We start from the raw sequence: 17,345 nt of genomic DNA on the forward strand, positions 1-17,345 counted from the left end.
GTAAAAAGGAGAATACAGATTTTTTTTTTAACAGATACAAAATAAACATTCTGTTCCCCAGATCTCTGTATGAGATCTGCAAGGTAGCAACAGGTCTCCTACCTCCACATTCAATTTCAGTACATCACCTTGTACCATTCTAGTTCTCACTGAAGTAGTCAAAGTGACACTCTTCCTCATGTTTATACAGAACCTACTTTGTACCTGTCATTGCCCTATGTGCATTTTCATATCACAAAAGCCTCTGAAAAGCCCCCCAATTTATGTAGCCTCTAAATTTTTCACTGGAGTTAACACACAGGAAAGAAATGTAAATTAAACATGTAAATTGTGTTAAAAATAACAGGACAAATTTTATATTAGGAAAAGGAATTTTACTACGATTGAAAAAGCATCATGTAACATACTGCTTAATACTGTAATCTCAAGTTGACATTTTTAAGCCTTTGAAAATTGGCTGTTTAGGTAAAATCATATTTGCCTTATAAGCACTTCCACACATTTTCATGAAGCTAATGTAAAAACATTAGGCATTTTATCAAAGTAGATTCCACAATCACTTTCAAAAATCATATTGTACAAGGATTCTATGTTTGCAGCAAGAAAGGGCACATAGGAAGATATTAAAAAACAAACCAATTGCCAGTGAGTCTTCCCACTCATGGTAACTCCGTGTGTTTCAGAGTAAAACTGTGCTCCACGGGATTTTCAATGGCTGTGCCGTTTTGAAAGTAGAGTGCCAGGCCTTTCTTCCAAGGTACCTCTGGGTGTATACAAATTGCCATCCTTTCAGTTAGTAGTCAAGTGCTTAAACATTTGTGCTACACAGGGACTCTTAGCAAGCTATTAGCATGAAGGAAATTGTGGAGCTTCAAGAGAAAACATTCTGTATTGTACTAGAGAATCTGACTCCACTTTTTGGTGTTTCACTACCGACAGCTTTTAAGACTCAGCCCCTTCCTCTTCTCCTTCTGCCCCAATTGGGGCAAGCTGATAAAAAAGCCAAAATGTTCCCTACATTCTGGTGCTAGTGGGAAGTTCAAACCACATACATGTACTCTCACCCCAACTCTACCTCCTAACCACCAAAAAAATACAAGCCAGTCTTGTATCGCTGATCCCGCCAGCCACTTCACACCAGCTTGTGAAGCCTGCCCGACTCATATGGAATAAGCATTCTCATACCCGTTTGGTATGTGACATCATCATTCTGAACATCCAAACCAAACTTTGTCCCTGGAGTGATCACAACTGAATTTAAAGGAAAATGTTTTGGGAAGTAAAGATATAAAGTTCCTAGTTTATCTACATTGTGTGTGCTCATTCTTAAGGCAAATTCACAAATAGTCATCTTTTCAAATGATTCCTGTGGGGGTGCCAAGGAGGGGAAAAATATTACTGCTTTCAAAGGAGAGGGAGAATATCATTTCTCCTCCATTATTTCTACCACATTAGTAGTGCCTAGTAAACTCTCATTGTGTTCTCAAGAAAATCTCAGTCTCTCAATTCTCTTAACCTGCTTTGTTTCTTGGTCACCTGGTACAGCAATCTTTTTCTGTAATTCATAGTGACCCTTTCTTATACCAGCAAATCTGAAGAGGGACCTGAACACAGTCTTATATCCTTCAGCTCTTCCCATTTTCTCATTCAAATTTACACCATATCTTAAATTCAGTGTCCTTACTGATCCCTTCCTAGAGACCATCACGCTGACACATAAAAGACTTCTGATAAATATTCTGTACATCAGGCTGAAAGTCAACAAAAGTAATAAATCATTTCAAGAACTCTGAAATAGTTGAACAAAAATACTGTCTAAACTGAAAATATTTGGACCTTTCTACAGATGTCCTTGTGAGTTTTGTCACCTATCATCTCATAGATTTTAAATAACATTGACTTTTAATTACACTGCTGAATTTAAAACCTTGAGTTGATTAATCCTCAAGGACTAGATGCTTAATTCCTTGCACTATGAATTCTCTGATGTGTAGTCCATTGTGAAAACCAGCTAAATGATTTATGACACGCTGATGAGTGTCATCAGCTGAAAGGGTTCTCTCCAGTATGCATTCAACGGTGTGAACACTTGATTAGATAAAATCACATCCATTTGTAAGGTCCCTCCCTAGTATGAATTATGATTCCTAAGGCTTGAGTTTTAGGTAAAAGCATAAATACACACAATTGACAATGTTCCTTTTTCATTATGCATTTTGTGATGTTTAGTAAGGTTTGCAAGATGTGTAAAGGTTTTGCCACACTTATTGAATTTGTAAGGTTTCTCTCCAGTATGGCTTCTCTTATGACTAGAAAGATTTGAATGTATGGCGCAAGATTTGTCACACTCATTACATCTGTAAGGTTTCTCCTTGCTATAATATCTGATGATCCCCAATGTTTTGGCTTTGGATAAAAGCATTGACAGGTATATTAGATTTACACATTTCCATTTCAGTGTGTATTTTCTGATGTCTAGTAAGGCTTGAAAGATGGCTAAAGCTTTTGCCACACTCATTACATTTGTAAGGCTTCTCTCCAGTATGAATTCTCTCATGACCCAAAAGATGTGAGCATGTGATAAAAGCCTTAGCACACGTTACATTTGTAAGGTTTTTCTCCAGTATGAATTCTCTGGTGAATCTCGGGGTGTGAATTTCCAGTAAATACCTTGCCACATACATTACACATACGTCGTATCTCTCTGGTATGGATTCTCTTATGTTTAATGAAGTTTGAGAAGGAACTAAAGTCTCTGCCGCACTCATTACACTTGTGAAGTTTCTCCTTACTATGAATTATCTGATGATACTCAGTGTTTGAACTTTGGGTAAAAGCACTGACAGATATATTAGATTTACAATGTTCCTTTTCAGAATGTATTTTCTGATGTCTAGTAAGGTTTGAAAGATGGCTAAAGGCTTTGCCACACTGATTACATTTGTAAGGCTTCTCTCCAGTATGAATTCTCTCATGGCTCCAAAGATGAGAATGTCTGATAAAAGCCTTACCACACTTGTTACATTTGTAAGGCTTTTCTCCAGTATGAATTCTTTGGTGAGTCCTGATTTCAGACAGGCACCTAAAAGCCCTGCCACATACATTACATGTATATGGTTTCTCTCCAGTATGAATTCTCTTCTGTTTAATGAAGTTTGAGAAGGAATTAAAGTTTTTGTCACACTCGTTACATTTGTGAGTTTTCTCTTCATTATGATTTATTTCATGACCCCTAAGGTTTGAGGTATGGATAAAAGCATTGACAGATTTATATTTACAATGCCCCGTTTCAGTAAATATTTTCTTATGTCTAGTAAGGTGTGAAAAATAGGTAAAGGCTTTGCCACATTCATTACATTTGTAAGGTTTCTCTCCAGTGTGAATTCTTTGATGAATCCTGAGATCATACCGTTGCCTAAAGGCCTTGGTACACACAACACATTTATATGGTTTCTCACCAGTATGAATTCTTTGGTGCACTCTGAGGTCATACCGTTGCCTAAACGCCTTGTCACATTCAATGCATTTGTATGGTTTCTCACCAGTGTGAATTTTCTCATGATACCAAAGGTATGAAGGAGTGACAAAAGCCCTACCACATTCATTACATTTGTAAAGACTCACTTCATTACGGAGTCTCTGATGTCGAGTAAGGGAATAATGCAGAGTAAAGGCTTTGCCACACTCATTACATTTGTATGGTTTCTCTCCAGTATGAATTCTCTCATGACCCAGAAGTTGTGAGCGTCTGATAAAAGCCTTATCACATACATTACATTTATAAGGTTTTTCTCCAGTATGAATTCTTTGGTGAATCCTCAGGTCAGACCTGAGCCTAAAGGCCTTGCCACATACATTACACGTATATGGTTTCTCTCCAGTATGAGTTTTCTTATGCTTAATTAAGCTTGAGAAGGAATTAAAGGCTTTGCCACACTCATTACAAACGTGAGGTCTTAGCCCAGAAGGAACTCTCCGATGCTTAGTGAGATTTGAGCTTTGATTGAAAGACTTCCCGTGTTCATTACACTTGTAAGGCTTTTCTCTAATGTGTATATTCTGGTGTTGTATAAGCACTGAAGGATCCTTAAAAACCTCTCCACATTTATCGCAAATATTGAATTCAATACCAGGAGAAATTCTTTGAACTGACAAAACTGGGCAACCATTGTTGATAGACTTCTCAACTTGACTGCATCCATAAATTTTCTCTTCAGTTTGAATTCTCTGTGGTTTAGCCCGATCTGACTGAAAGCTTAACCCAATTTTATTTTCAAAATATTTCATGTACTTTTCTCCATGGCCTATGGTATTTTTTAGTTTTAATAAATTTCTCATAAATTGATTCCTGTATCTGTAATACTGACACACACTTTTTCTTAGAGGTACATTCTGCTTTAGAGGAAAATTCTTCCAAGATTTGTTATGTTGTTGGTCTTCTCTACCAGTGAGATTGTTGTTATGCGATATAGTCACTCCTTCATACTTTATTTCTTTATATCCCCATTGACTCTCAAACTCATGCATATATTCTAGAGCTTCACCACAATCAAAATTCTCTACACTATGACTTTCATGCCCTTCAAACATCACTGCCTGGAAAAAATCTTCTTTATTAATGTTCTCATTTGGTGATAATTCCTGGAGCATACATCTAGAAGAGATATCTGAAAGATATAGAGAACCATAAGCTTCCTACTAATTAGAATTGGAGGATGAATATTTTGTAATAAAAGACATATTACACCAAAAGTAATTTTTATAATGAACAGTTATGAAACTTATCAGTCATGGTGTTCAAATATTTAGGAATGCAAAGGCAAACTGATTCCTCAATAAAGTAAGGGTGATTATACATCATTCAAATGATTTACAGGGAAGACTAATTTCAAACACTCTATAATCAAACCACTTAACAGTATGTAAACTTAAGTACTAAAAGAGATATCTCTTCTACCGCCACTCCAAAGTACACACTGACTGGCAGTAGAAATATGACAATCTCATATTTAAAGAATAATTTATCAGTTTCTCTCTTTTTTCAAGGCCAAGATTTCAACTATCCTACCACAATCCTGGAAACCCTGGTGGCATAGTGGGTAAGAGCTATGGCTGCTAACCAAAAGGTCGACAGCTAGAATCCACTGGGCACCCCTTGGAAACCCTATGCAGCAGTTCTACTCTGTCCTGTGGGATCGCTATGAGTTAAAATCAACCCGGCGGTAAAGGGTTTGGTTTTTTTTTTTTGGTACTACAATCACATTCCCATATATGTGAAAGCATAACTTTTCAAGTGAAAACAATATGGGCGTATTTATGTATGCACAAATTCAATGCAATCAGTGTCACTGATTTGTACATTTAGAAATTGTTGAGATGGTAGATTTTATGTATATTTTCACTACAGTTAAAAAACCTGATTCCCCTCCTTCAAATTATACGAAATCAAGTTAAAAGTATTTCTGGACTAAGTAAACATAAAAATTATCTTCTCAAGATATTCAAACTTCCCAACTTAAAAATTCCCATCTATTTAATTGAGAAAAGTATACTTTAATAGTAGGTCCTAAGACAGGTGAGGAGCCCTGGTGACACTGTGGTTAAGTGTGCAGCTGCTAATCAAAAGGCTGGCAGTTCGAATCCACCAGCTGCTCCTTAGAAACCTTATGGGGCAGCTCTACTCTGTCCTATAGGGTAGTTAGGAGTCAGAATTGACTCAACGGCAATGGGTTTCGTTAAGGCAGGCAAAAATAGAAGTAAAAGGAATAACCAAGACTACCTTTTCACAAAATTTTGGAGGTTCTACAGGTTTCAAGAAATCTACTGCTGAGACATAACACTGAATACTCAAAAGGGAAATCTTTTAAAATGTATAAAATATTCACTCCTTGATCCTATAGTCCCACAAATTGTAGATAAGAAACAAAAACATTGAATGTCATCAAAAATATGTAAGTAATGATTAAAGTACAGGCTCATTTATGAAACATGAAAATTTGCAAGTAGCAGTGGGTTAAACTAAATAAATCAGGGTAGAGTTAAAAAACATACACATCACTCAGCTTTACAAGCTCCCTCAATCTGATGCATCAAAATCGTATTTGTTGTGCTCGCTGTAGTAGCACATATCTTAAGATTGTATTTGTTGAAGGAGAGTGAACAATGGTGCCCACATGGAATGAAGAGTGTGGCACGAAGAGTAGTTTGGTCAACGGTCTCACAGACATGAGGCTGTAAACTGGAAAATGTTCAATTCTTACAGCTGTGACTGCTGGCTCAAAGGAGGCGACTGTCAGTGTATTTGATCAACATTGTTACACTGCTTTCTCTCTAGAAATGCATATTTCAAAACTAAGTTTCAGAGGCAAAAATCATAAAAATTTAGGAGAATGTAAAATGAGGACGAACCAAGAGTGTTTTTTTTACATTCCCAGGCCAGGTAGAGAGCTAGGAGAGGGAGAAAAATACAACATGTGGGAGTAAAGTAAGAGGGTAAGATTTTGTGGGGTTCTTGCTCTGCCAATGAAAGACTGAGATATGGGATGTGGTCTCCATGTACAACTGCGGTTCAAAGAGAGGATCTCTGTGTTCACTGTCTTTACAGTAGTGCTGAGTAACAATCTCAGATAATCCAACTCACTCTCCTGTTACACACATTCTTGAAGTTTGGAATGGCAGAAATGAAGAAAAGGCTGAGGCAGCAGACAGAGTGTTTGAGATGAAGAGTGTCTGAGACGAAGACTGTCTGAGACAGTCCCCTGCAATTCCTGGGGACCTGGATGCAACAGAAGAACAGTTAATGTTCTCCCTCTTCTGAGAAGTTCTCTGAAGTATGTGAAATGGGAATGAGACTCGGATATGCCCTGGGGTCAGGACTATGGAGGCCTCATCCTGAGCTCTATGAATTGAGAAGTGAGGGTCAGATGGAATCAAGTACAGAAAGAGAAACCAAGGGGCAAGAGGACACCTTTGAAACAGCTCTTCCCATTCCTCTCAAAGCCAAGGAAGGGCGGTCACAGGGGCCAGATCACAGCATATACCGAGCCCACCCAGTGCCGTTGCATCGATTCGGACTCATAGCGACCCTATAGGACAGATATAGTTTAGGTCTCAATAATCACTTTTTGACTTCATATCTGCTTGAGCTGGCACGCCACTGGAGCTGAAAGTTACATGTCTGAAGAAGAGAGTGATAAGTGGAAGGGAAAAAAATTTTCCTTTGAGAGCTCATAAGAAATAAACTTTTGCTTTCCCATATATGTCTCCCATTTAGGGAGTTTCCCAAAGATTATTTAATGGGTCTGCTTCCTCTCTGTCTGTTCAGCTGAGAAGAGAGGACATTGCCGACAGATCTATAAAACTATTTCACAAATTTGTCTACTGCCTCCTTCTAAATGCTTTTAAGAAATATTTTAAGCATGCAGGTATTTGGCTCTTTCTCAACAATCAAAAGCACAGGGGTAAAATCAAGAAATCAGACAGTTAACAGTTTGCCATAAGGTCTGTGCTTACTCAAGCTCTGGTTTACTGTGAAGCAGGCAGAACATCTAAAGAAAGAGGAAGGCCAAAGTTCAGATGCCGGGTTACGAAGCTTTTTATTTCTGACTCAATTTCAGTCTCTGCCTTAAGAACAGAGATGTGAAACTACATCAAGCAAGACAGAGACTCCCAAATGAAAATACAAAGATACACAAGGGTAGATATCAACTTATAGGGGGCAGTTATCCTCACCAAGGGAGACCAGGTTCCTGTAGTTCTCCAACATCACGTCCTTATACAAAGCCCTCTGAGCAGGGTCCAGGCATGCCCACTCCTCTTGACAGAATTCTACGGTCACATCTCTGAATGTCAACAGTCCTGTAATGAAAGACACATTTCACTAAGTGGACAGGAGTAGTGTTTTTATTTTCCCGCAAAATGAAAGAAGGGCAGGGGTATAAGGATCAACGTGATTTAGTGTTTTGACATATCTGCCTAAGAAAATTCTGAGCAAAAAGTTATACATCCCTAATTGTGTTTTATTATACTTTTCCAATAAAGGATATGAAATCCACTAAATTGTTGTGGATTTCATACTTTTGTGGACAATAAATATACAAATAAAAAAATTCAACACAGAGTCATCTATATAGTAGTGTTAGATGTTATGTTCTGTACAGCAAGTGACACTGAGTTTCTCAGATGGGCTAGAGGAAGAGTGATGTCTTCAGGGATGACAAGGTCCACTGTGTTTTAAAGCAAGGTCAGAATCAAAAAATTGTGATGATGTTAATAACATCGATGACTAAAATTTTTGAACACTAATGTGCAAAGCTTTACTCTAAATGCTTTATACGTATTAAATCATATGATGACATAATAGACCAACAGAGAAAGATCTGTTCCCACCTTACACAGGAGACAACTGCGTTACAGACATTGTAAGACACTCAAACAGCTAATAAGTGACAAACCCAATACCTGAATCCATGTGGTCAGGTTTTAGAACTGAGTCTGAAAAATCAAACATTTAAGTAATGGATACAGCATTTAAAGTATGCTTAAAACTTAAAACAAGTTTAAGCCAAGAACATAAAACTGGAGAAAAAGGTCATTATATATTCACATATAAATAAATACACATAATTTGTTACTATTCTTAACACTATTAACTCATTTGCATTACAGTGTGGACAAAAATTGTTGTTGTTTGGTGCTGTCAAGTCGCTTTGACTCAGCGACCCCTTTTAAGAGAGTAGAATCGCCCCACAGGATCTTCTTGGCTGCAACCCCAATGGGACCAGACTGCCAAGCCTCTGCCCTGTGCAACTCTGGATGGCCTCAAACCACCAACCTTTTGTGATTAGCAGCTGAGTGCTTAACCATTTGTACCACCAGAGCACCTTACACAAAAATGAATATCAAGAAAAACTTATTTCAATAATTAAAAAATGTAAAACTAATCTATGAAATGCTGAGGTGTCTTTTGTAAATCTCACAGGATTGCACACACACATATACACAAAAAGTTAATCGAAATAAGAGGCATTATCTCTGAATAATGTATTTTTTGGATAATGTTTCATTTTTTACCTTTGATCAAGTGCATTTCAGCACTTTTGATACAATGAAAATGCATACATCATACTGGATTTAGAATGTCATCACTATTATATATAAGGTCAGAAAAAAAAAGCTATGCAAAAATGAAAAACATACTGAAAACTTTAATTCCAATCTCTATTAAATATATATATATATACAGGTAGTCCCTGACTTATGACAGGGTTCCATTCCAACAACTCCATCATAAGTTGGCTCTGATGTAAGTCAAACACCTCATTTTTTTGTCTTTGGGGGTTGGAAACATTACATATAAACTAATGGATATATTTTAATACATACATACATACATATTACTAATGATAAAACGTAAACAAATATGGTGGCAAATGCAGTTCGTCATAATTCAAGTATGTCCTAAGTCGGGGATTAAGTTGAGGACTACCTGTATGCAAAAAGGTAAATACAACTGTATCCACTTTTGAAAAGAAAAACAAAATGGAGGTGCTTTTCAAACTACATATGAATCTATTTATATTATCTAAAAACTTAAAATGAATGAAATAAAACAGCTACAAAAAGTATATACAAAAACCTGAATTTATGGGAGATGTAAACATAATTTTAAATAAAACATTACATCTAAGCATAGCACAATATTTTGTAATCATGTAATAGGTGAGACCTTCCAAAGCAAGATTAAAAAAACAGATGGTATGAAGGAAATATTTGTTTCATCATTCAGTTAAAATAGATATCAAACCCCAAACCCACTGCCACTGAGTCAACTCTGACTCATAGTGACCCAAGAGGACCGAGCTGAAATGCCCCACTGGGTTTTCAAAGCTGTATATCTATGGAAACAGACTGCCACATCTTTCTCCCGTGGAGCAGCTGGTTGTTTTGAACTGCAGACCTTTTGGTTAGCAGTCCCTCGCTTTAACCACTGTGCCACTAAGGCTGCTAAAACAGATACCAGGACATACATTTAAAAATTAAACTACAGATTACAGAACAGCTTCCAAAATGCATTAAAAGAAAACCAAGCAAAGTATGAAAACCCATTTTATATATACATGTCCACAAAGTAGTAACTTACTCAGACTCACAAGTAGTTGGAAAATGGAAATACAAAGAGTTGCCATTTTCCTCAGATTTTTAAAAAAATCTGCAAAGAACATAGGATGAAGATTAATACCAAGATTTGCTTAAATCACAGGCAATCTGAAGCCCTGTTGGCGCAGTGGTTAAGAGCTACGTCTGCTAACCAAAAGGTCAACAGTTTGAATCCAATGGAAACCCTATGGGGCAGTTCTACTCTGTCCTATAGGGTTGCCATGAGCTGGAATCCACTCAGTGGCAATGGGTTTTAGGTTTGGTATTTGGTTTTGGGTGAGGGAGAGGAACAGCTTGCCAAAATCTATCAAAATATGAAATGCATCATACTTGAAGTCACAATCAATTTGCGCATCCCCAAGGAACCCTCAGACATCTGCAGAGAAGTCAGTGTATCAAAGGCAGGAGGCAGCCACTGCAACGTTCTTTATAACAGCCAAAAACGGTAAAGGCCTTGTTATGGATTGAGTTCCGTCCCCCTAAAATGTGCACTGTAAATCCTAACCCCTATACCTGTGGTTATAATCCCATTTGGGGAGTGTTTTCTTCGTTATGTTAATAAGGTAGTATTAGTACAGGATGTGTCTTAAATCAATCTCTTTTGAGCTATAAAAGAGCAGAATAAGCAAGCTGCAAGTGAGCACAGATGAGGGGAGACAGATGCCAGGCCACATGAAGATCACGAAGGAACAGAAGCTGAGAAGCGACAAGGACCTTCCTTCAGAGCCAATAGAGAGAGGAAGGAAGCCTTCTCCTAGAGCTGGTGCCCTGAATTTGGACTTCCAGCCTCCTAAACTGTGAAAAATAAATTTCTGTTCATTAAAGCCACCCACTTGGTGGTGGTATTTCTGGTATAGCAGCACTAGACAACTAAGATAGGCCCCACGTGTCTTCATTAAGAGAATGCTCTACTGAGGACCTAAAAGTAAAAGAGCAAGCTAGCTCTAGTTTATTCATGTGAAAGCAACTCCAAGGCACAAGGTGTGAACATTTAAAAAAAACTGCAGAACAAAATATCACAACAAAACATTCACTATAGTTTTTTTTCCCCCTAAAATTATACAATGTACAAACGCATTTAACAAGACTTACACTATTGATGCATAACTGACATCAGCGGTTCTGGATGGAGGTGGTGAGTGATGGTGGGGCATATGACAGGGAAGAGTGTTTTACTTCTCAGTCCCTACTATATGGAGTTTTATGATAAAATAAATATATCTTTCATGCGATGCTTAAAATATTTAACAATGGTGGAACCAGAATATGGTTCCGCCCTCTCTGATGACACAGAAAGTTCTGTTCCTAGGTCTCGGCTAAATTAAAAACATTTTTACCGACAATGTCCCTGCACAAACACCAGTCTCTGTGCGATAGATGTGCTATCAAGGATTTAAAGAAGCTCCTACTTTTAGACAGTTAGGTTCACTTAATATTTTAAAACCAATTATGGATTAAACACCCTCTATGACTGATGTCTGTTTTTGAACTTCCCATTATATTCCAAATTAATAATATTTTGGGGCAGGAGACACACTGATTCATTTGTTTAAATTTGGATGTATTATAAAATCAGGCAAAGCAGGTTTCCCATTATAAGTCTTCTCTTCCAGAATTTTCAGCTGTTCCTGTAGATTAATATAGCACATAAATGTAGGGCTTCTTTAATGCTGGTCCACGGACAGCTGACAAAATAAATGAATAATTTATAAGGATCGGCACAAAGCAGGTTTCTATGAGGCGGAGGTTAGAGGCGTCCCAAAAGTCCAACTGTTCCAAACTGCTGTACCATTCCACCATCTCTACCATCTACTGCCCCTCCTCCCCTCAATACCCTCCCTCCCATCTTTGGGTTCCATAATTCACTGCAGTATCTCACAGAACTCATGAACTGTAATAACAGTTAAGCGGTTTATTAGGGAAGTAATAGGGTGGAACTCAGGATCGGGACCAGTTTGGAAGTAACAGGAACAACAACTTAGGGCACAGTTCCTTGATAAGGTCAGCTTCTTCTCGCCCTCTGCCAGGCTCTGCTGAGGGCCATCTTGGGCAAGTGTTATACCTCTCAGCTCTGTGGGCTGGCAACCCCCACTGCAGCCATCTTGTGCTGTTTGTCTTCAGCTGTCTCCACGTTACAGCTCCTCTATCTCCTGGATCTAGGAAGTTCTCAGTACAGGGATCCTGGGTCCAAAGAACACGCTCCACTCCTGGCTCTTCCTTCTTGACAGCCATGAGGTCTCCCTTTCTTGCCTCTGGAATGGCTCATTTTAAGCCTAGCAGGATGGCAAAACTGACCAATCCCCTTGTTAGGACTCCACATACTATATTTGCATGGTTCCACTTCGACAAGAGTGCCATGCACCTTATTTACATTATTAGCAAGATATCCAACTCTCATGGTGGGCCATAATCACCTCATTTGCATAGTCCCCCTCAGTCATTTGGTGGGAGTTACAAACACGATGGCTAGAAACGCCATATTAAGTAATTCACTACACCACACAAGACACCCAGACGCGGCCCCTAAAGTCTCCCTGCTGTCACCCTCTGTGTCGCCACAGGGCCCACTTCCCATCTCCCCCCAAGGCCTGGTGCTAAGCCCTTCCCATGATGCTCCCCAGATGGAACCTCTTCACAAGTCCCATGCTCCTGGTTCATGGTGAGATGGAATCTGTGTGGCGGTGAGAGGGGACTGAGGAAAAGCCCTGGGTGGTGTGAGCGAACGTATCAGGCAGGACACGACGGAGTCAGAGGAGACGAGCTAATTGTCAGGACAGCATTTCAGGAAGGACAGGACAGAGCCACAAACTGGGAATATGACTGTTACCTGGGAAAGAGCCATTACAGATGCCTCTTCCTTTTCTCCTCTTCCTCCTGGCTTCACTCTCAGGCAAGATCAGTCTTTGAGAAGTCAATCCTGAGTGTGGAAAATATGCTGGTAAAGGGTTAGAATCAATATAGCCAACTTATTGTGCCATAACCGCACACACATGAAGGTCCTCATCATGGGGAAATCCTTGTTGCCCACCATCCCACAATGGACTCAGGGACAGTAATCTCCTATACGAAGACCAATGGGTGAGTTTATTGCCCTCTCGTCCTGCTGGAGCCCACAATCCACTGCAGCAGGGGCATCTGGGCTGGAATGACCTTTCCCTTCAGGTCATAGACCTGAAGATGGAGACTGTACCTCTTCCAACGGAGAGAAAACAGAAAAATAAACTTAAAATAACCAATGGAAAAGACCATTTCTGGTAAAGATAATGGAACGGAGACAATAAAACCTGTGAAACCTGATAGAAACTGCGTGGTGAAGGAACTTTAGATAGTATGTGCAGGGGAAGGGATGGTCATCTCTGAGTCTAGACCGGAAGGAGGATAAAGAGCCAGAGCCAGGATGACTTAGGGACACAGGTAAGAGCAAGGACGGAGATCTGACACGGAACAGGTTTTTGTGTTTGGGAGCAGAGAAGGGGTAATGTGACTGTGGCAGAGTGAGTAATGCGAAGAGGGTAAGCTCCCAGGATGATGGACACATGGGCAGAGCCCCCAGTATACAGGCCTCAGTGAGGAGTCTGGATTTTGTCCTGAGGGTGTTGGGAAGCCATGGAGGGTTCCCCGCCAGGGAGTGATGTGATCTTACTTCAGATTCACCTCTGATGAATAAAGACACCTCTGAGAGACGGTCTATTTCTGAACCAATGTCCCCCACCTCCATCCTACTGTTTTGTTTTTTTCTCCCATTTTTGGAGGACTGAGACTCACTTAGGGCACCTGGATGGTACAAACAGTTAAGTGGTCAGCTGCTAACCAAAAGGCTGGTGGTTGAAGCTCACCCAGAGGCATCTTGAAAGAAAGGCATGGCAATATGCTTCTAAAAGGTCACCCATGAAAATCCTATGGGGCAGTTCTAGTGTGATACACATGAGGCCACCATGAGTGAGAATCAACTCAAGAGCTACACGTTTGGTCTGTGTGTTTTGGGTTGGGATCCAATTAAGGCTCTATTATGACTGGTCACTCAGAACTGCCACACACAAACACACCCAATGTTTCCCATCATTTTGGGAAGCACTATTGCTCAGATTCAGAATTCCTGGTGTACTCCACACCTCCATGTTGTATTTAGGCAGACTGAAGCCCAAAGTGTGGGTCACTTCACCAAGTTATCCTCAGGAAGTCTGAGTGAGCAGAGTGGCTGTAAATGAATTTTGAAATGGTGGCCTGGATGAAGCAGTAGGCAAAGTGGTCACTATCACCCTTACCCTTAAAAATTCCAGGACCTGGTTGGGCTGGCATATGTTTTGGTATATATATTTTCAGAATAACAAACAAAAAAAAAATTCCAGGGCCACTTTTCACATACCTGAGTAAGAGTAATTTCCCTTTCATGGTTTTAATCACATTATCCCAAGCAACTAATTCCTCATTTCTAGAAAATCACAATAAAATATATAAAAAAGAAAAATAAAAAATTACAAACACATAGTTACTGGTGTTAAACATTAAAACAGGGTTAGCTATGAAGATACGCTCTGAGCAAATTTCTTCATTATGAATAGATGGGCTCCATTGGAACAAGGTTCCTAGTCAATTTGGGCCACCCTGCAACATTTGTATGGAAAGGACCAGAGGGACTTGAGGGGAACATCTACTCAGTAGCTCACTATTTTAACAGATAACATAAAGGAAGAAAATCAAATATCAGACCAACTGGTTAATACAAAAATATTACTGTTAATATAAAAAATATTGACATCCTTCCCAAATGTACATTGAGAGAGTCTAAATTTATTTACTAGGTATCAAACAATGTTTCTAATATGAGAAAGAACAGAAAGCATACAGGCCTCATAATAGGAACCGGACACAATAAACTTAAAAAAGAAACCCACTGGGAAATTAAAATCTAACAAATCCAGGGGTCAATATTAAAAAAAAACCTGAAAATATATCATATTTAGAAAAGAATGGCATGAGCATCTGAATACAGGATGCTACCAAAGCTGATTTCAGAAGTTGATGATTATTTACAGAATAAAGCTGAAATTCAGTAAATTAAGATTTATCTCAATAAGCCTGAAAAAGAATAATGAATTAAAAGTAAATCCACACACACAAAATAAACCTCAAATTTATAATGTTCCTTTTAAAAGGCATCATGTAGTGATAGAAAATCAGTAATTTCTTGCCCCATTTCACCCCTCTATCCCCACTCCATCCCAGGAAAAGGGCAGGGATGACCCAAAATTGACTGAGACAAGTCACTGTCCTCTGGCTTAATAGCAGTTGTGATGGAAGTCATCTTCTGATGTAAATAATGATAAAATGCCCAATTCTTGTAGACAGGAGTTCTGTAATTCTCATCTGTATAATTTAAGCAAATTTTAAATTAGATTATAAAGGGACCAGTCTATACATCACAATGTAATCATGTGTAAATCATCAACTCCTGACTCATTCGGTTGGGTGTCCCTCTCTACATGTGTCTCCCTCCCTCACTGTGTCTTTCCCTTTCCTCTCTTAGTTTCTCATTTCCTTCCCTACTCTCTCCTCCCCTATTTCTCCCCTTCCCTGCCCTGTTTCACCTCTTGTTGCTCTTTCCCCCAACCTCTCTGATGGACCCGCATCTGTTTCCCCTCTGCTCTCCTTGTTATACACCCCTTCTGCCCCCACTCTCTAGTACCCCCAGCTTGCTGAGTTCCCTTTCTGCTGTTCCTCCAGCACCCCTGATCTGTGTCAACCTTACACCTCTTTTTGTCCCAGCACCAAGTCACTCTGTCTGTTATGGCTCCAACTCCTCCTTCCTCTCCCCTTTACTCTGTCTGAAATGTCACCCCCCCACCAGTCAACCTCCACTCCTACTGTAGGCCAAGAGCCCCCTTCCCCCTCCTATTTTTCTCTCCTTCATCTCTCTGAAGATCCCTCCCTCCCTTTTTTTTTAGGTTTCTATTTTCTTGATATTTTCTTGGCTTATTTATTCTCCTTCACTTTTACTGTCTCTTAGCAAGTCCCTCCCCCAATCTCTATGTTCCCAAAAAAACCCAATGTCTCTATGTTGCCATCTGTTTATGGCTCTCCTTCATTCTTTTTTTCTCTCTATTTCTACTTCTCTCCCAGTTGCTTTCTCCCGATCCTCTCCCTCACATATGCACAAGGATGGAATGAGATGCCCGCTGCCTGGGAAGAGCACACCTTCCAGGGGGTGGGACTGGGGACGGAAGAACATGGGATGTCCCAAGACACACCCGTAACCCCGCTCCCACACGGAAGTCAGGGAGGAAGCGATTACTGCGAAGGGCAGGTGGCGGGATCGGCCTGAGGGAACGCGAGGACGGGGTCTCGGAAAGGGTGGGGGTCTCGCGCCACCCTTCAGGGGCGATATTAGTGTGTGGGGTGGGGCACAACAGTCGCATATCCATCTCCCTGTGAGGACTTTACCCGGCGCAGGACGGGCGCGGGTCAGGAAGGGTTTTAAGCAGGAAAACAACTCAGCAGGCGGTGTCCTCACCGCTCTAGGTAGAACGGCCGAGATTTTAAACCGAAACCGAAGGGGATGCCTGGCCGCCGGAAGGCCGACACGTCTCAGGCCGCGATGGGATTTGAGGCCGTGAGAACGGCAGGTGCGGGGACTTTAACGTCCGGAGAGACCCCTGGGCCGGTTGTGGAGAACGAAGACCGCAAAGAGGAGGTTTAAACCAGAAATAAAGAAATTTACCTCAGGATGACCTTGACCTGCGAAAACCGCGTCTGCGTTTGCAGTAAACTGCGCAGGCGCCCGGCGGAGAGAGCCCACCGGCAGGGGCGGGGCCTGGGCGGGGCCAACCGGCAGGGGGCGGGGTGAGGAGATGGGCCACGTCTGGATGGAGAACAAAGCGGGGTGGCCCGGGGGGCGGGGCTGGACCTGCGCCTCCCTAAGTCGCCCTCCCGGGTGTCTTTATTTTTCGGGTTTGGAAACCTTTGAGCCTCATTAGTGTCGTGTGGAGAAGAGTGGCTCTCTTCCTGTTTTGACTTAATATTTCTTACAGTTTAAGGTAAAAGCTTAGAGTTGTGTGGGCCAGTGATGTTGGAAGCTGCGATGTTTCCCTCTTAACAGATGGAAAACATTTTCAATGGAAACTATTTTTGCGAGCAGGTGGAGACTGGTGAGTAATGAGTGAGGCACCGTTGGGGGCGCTGAGACCTCG

General features: G+C 40.4%; 1 protein-coding gene across 2 annotated transcripts; it reads right to left on the bottom strand.

Annotated features, from left to right (window-relative positions):
* Positions 1 to 421: 421 nt before the first annotated feature.
* Positions 422 to 16,956, bottom strand: LOC126085838 (zinc finger protein 665-like). 2 transcript variants are annotated; one of them, XM_049901572.1, is made up of 4 exons: positions 16,877 to 16,956; positions 12,986 to 13,075; positions 7,732 to 7,857; positions 422 to 4,667 (listed from the first exon to the last, which is right to left on the bottom strand). In XM_049901572.1, exons 3-4 carry the CDS (start codon positions 7,763 to 7,765, stop codon positions 2,590 to 2,592), a joined length of 2,112 nt encoding a protein of 703 aa, XP_049757529.1. In that variant the 5' UTR covers positions 7,766 to 7,857; positions 12,986 to 13,075; positions 16,877 to 16,956; the 3' UTR covers positions 422 to 2,589. The 2 variants fall into 2 exon arrangements, with proteins under 2 accessions (XP_049757529.1, XP_049757530.1); XM_049901573.1 differs by having other exon boundaries at positions 12,986 to 13,093; positions 16,877 to 16,937.
* Between the last annotated feature and the right edge of the window lie 389 nt (positions 16,957 to 17,345).

Source organism: Elephas maximus, chromosome 11 (genome assembly GCF_024166365.1).
Source record: "Elephas maximus indicus isolate mEleMax1 chromosome 11, mEleMax1 primary haplotype, whole genome shotgun sequence".
NCBI lineage: Eukaryota > Metazoa > Chordata > Mammalia > Proboscidea > Elephantidae > Elephas > Elephas maximus.

Excerpts from the sequence above, each read along its gene's own strand:
- LOC126085838 (XM_049901572.1), bottom strand. The coding sequence starts at position 7,765 with ATGTTGGAGAACTACAGGAACCTGGTCTCCCTTG. Across the intron at positions 4,668-7,731 it reads CAGGAACCTGGTCTCCCTTG|ATATCTCTTCTAGATGTATG; the intron begins GTGAGGATAACT and ends TATATCTTTCAG.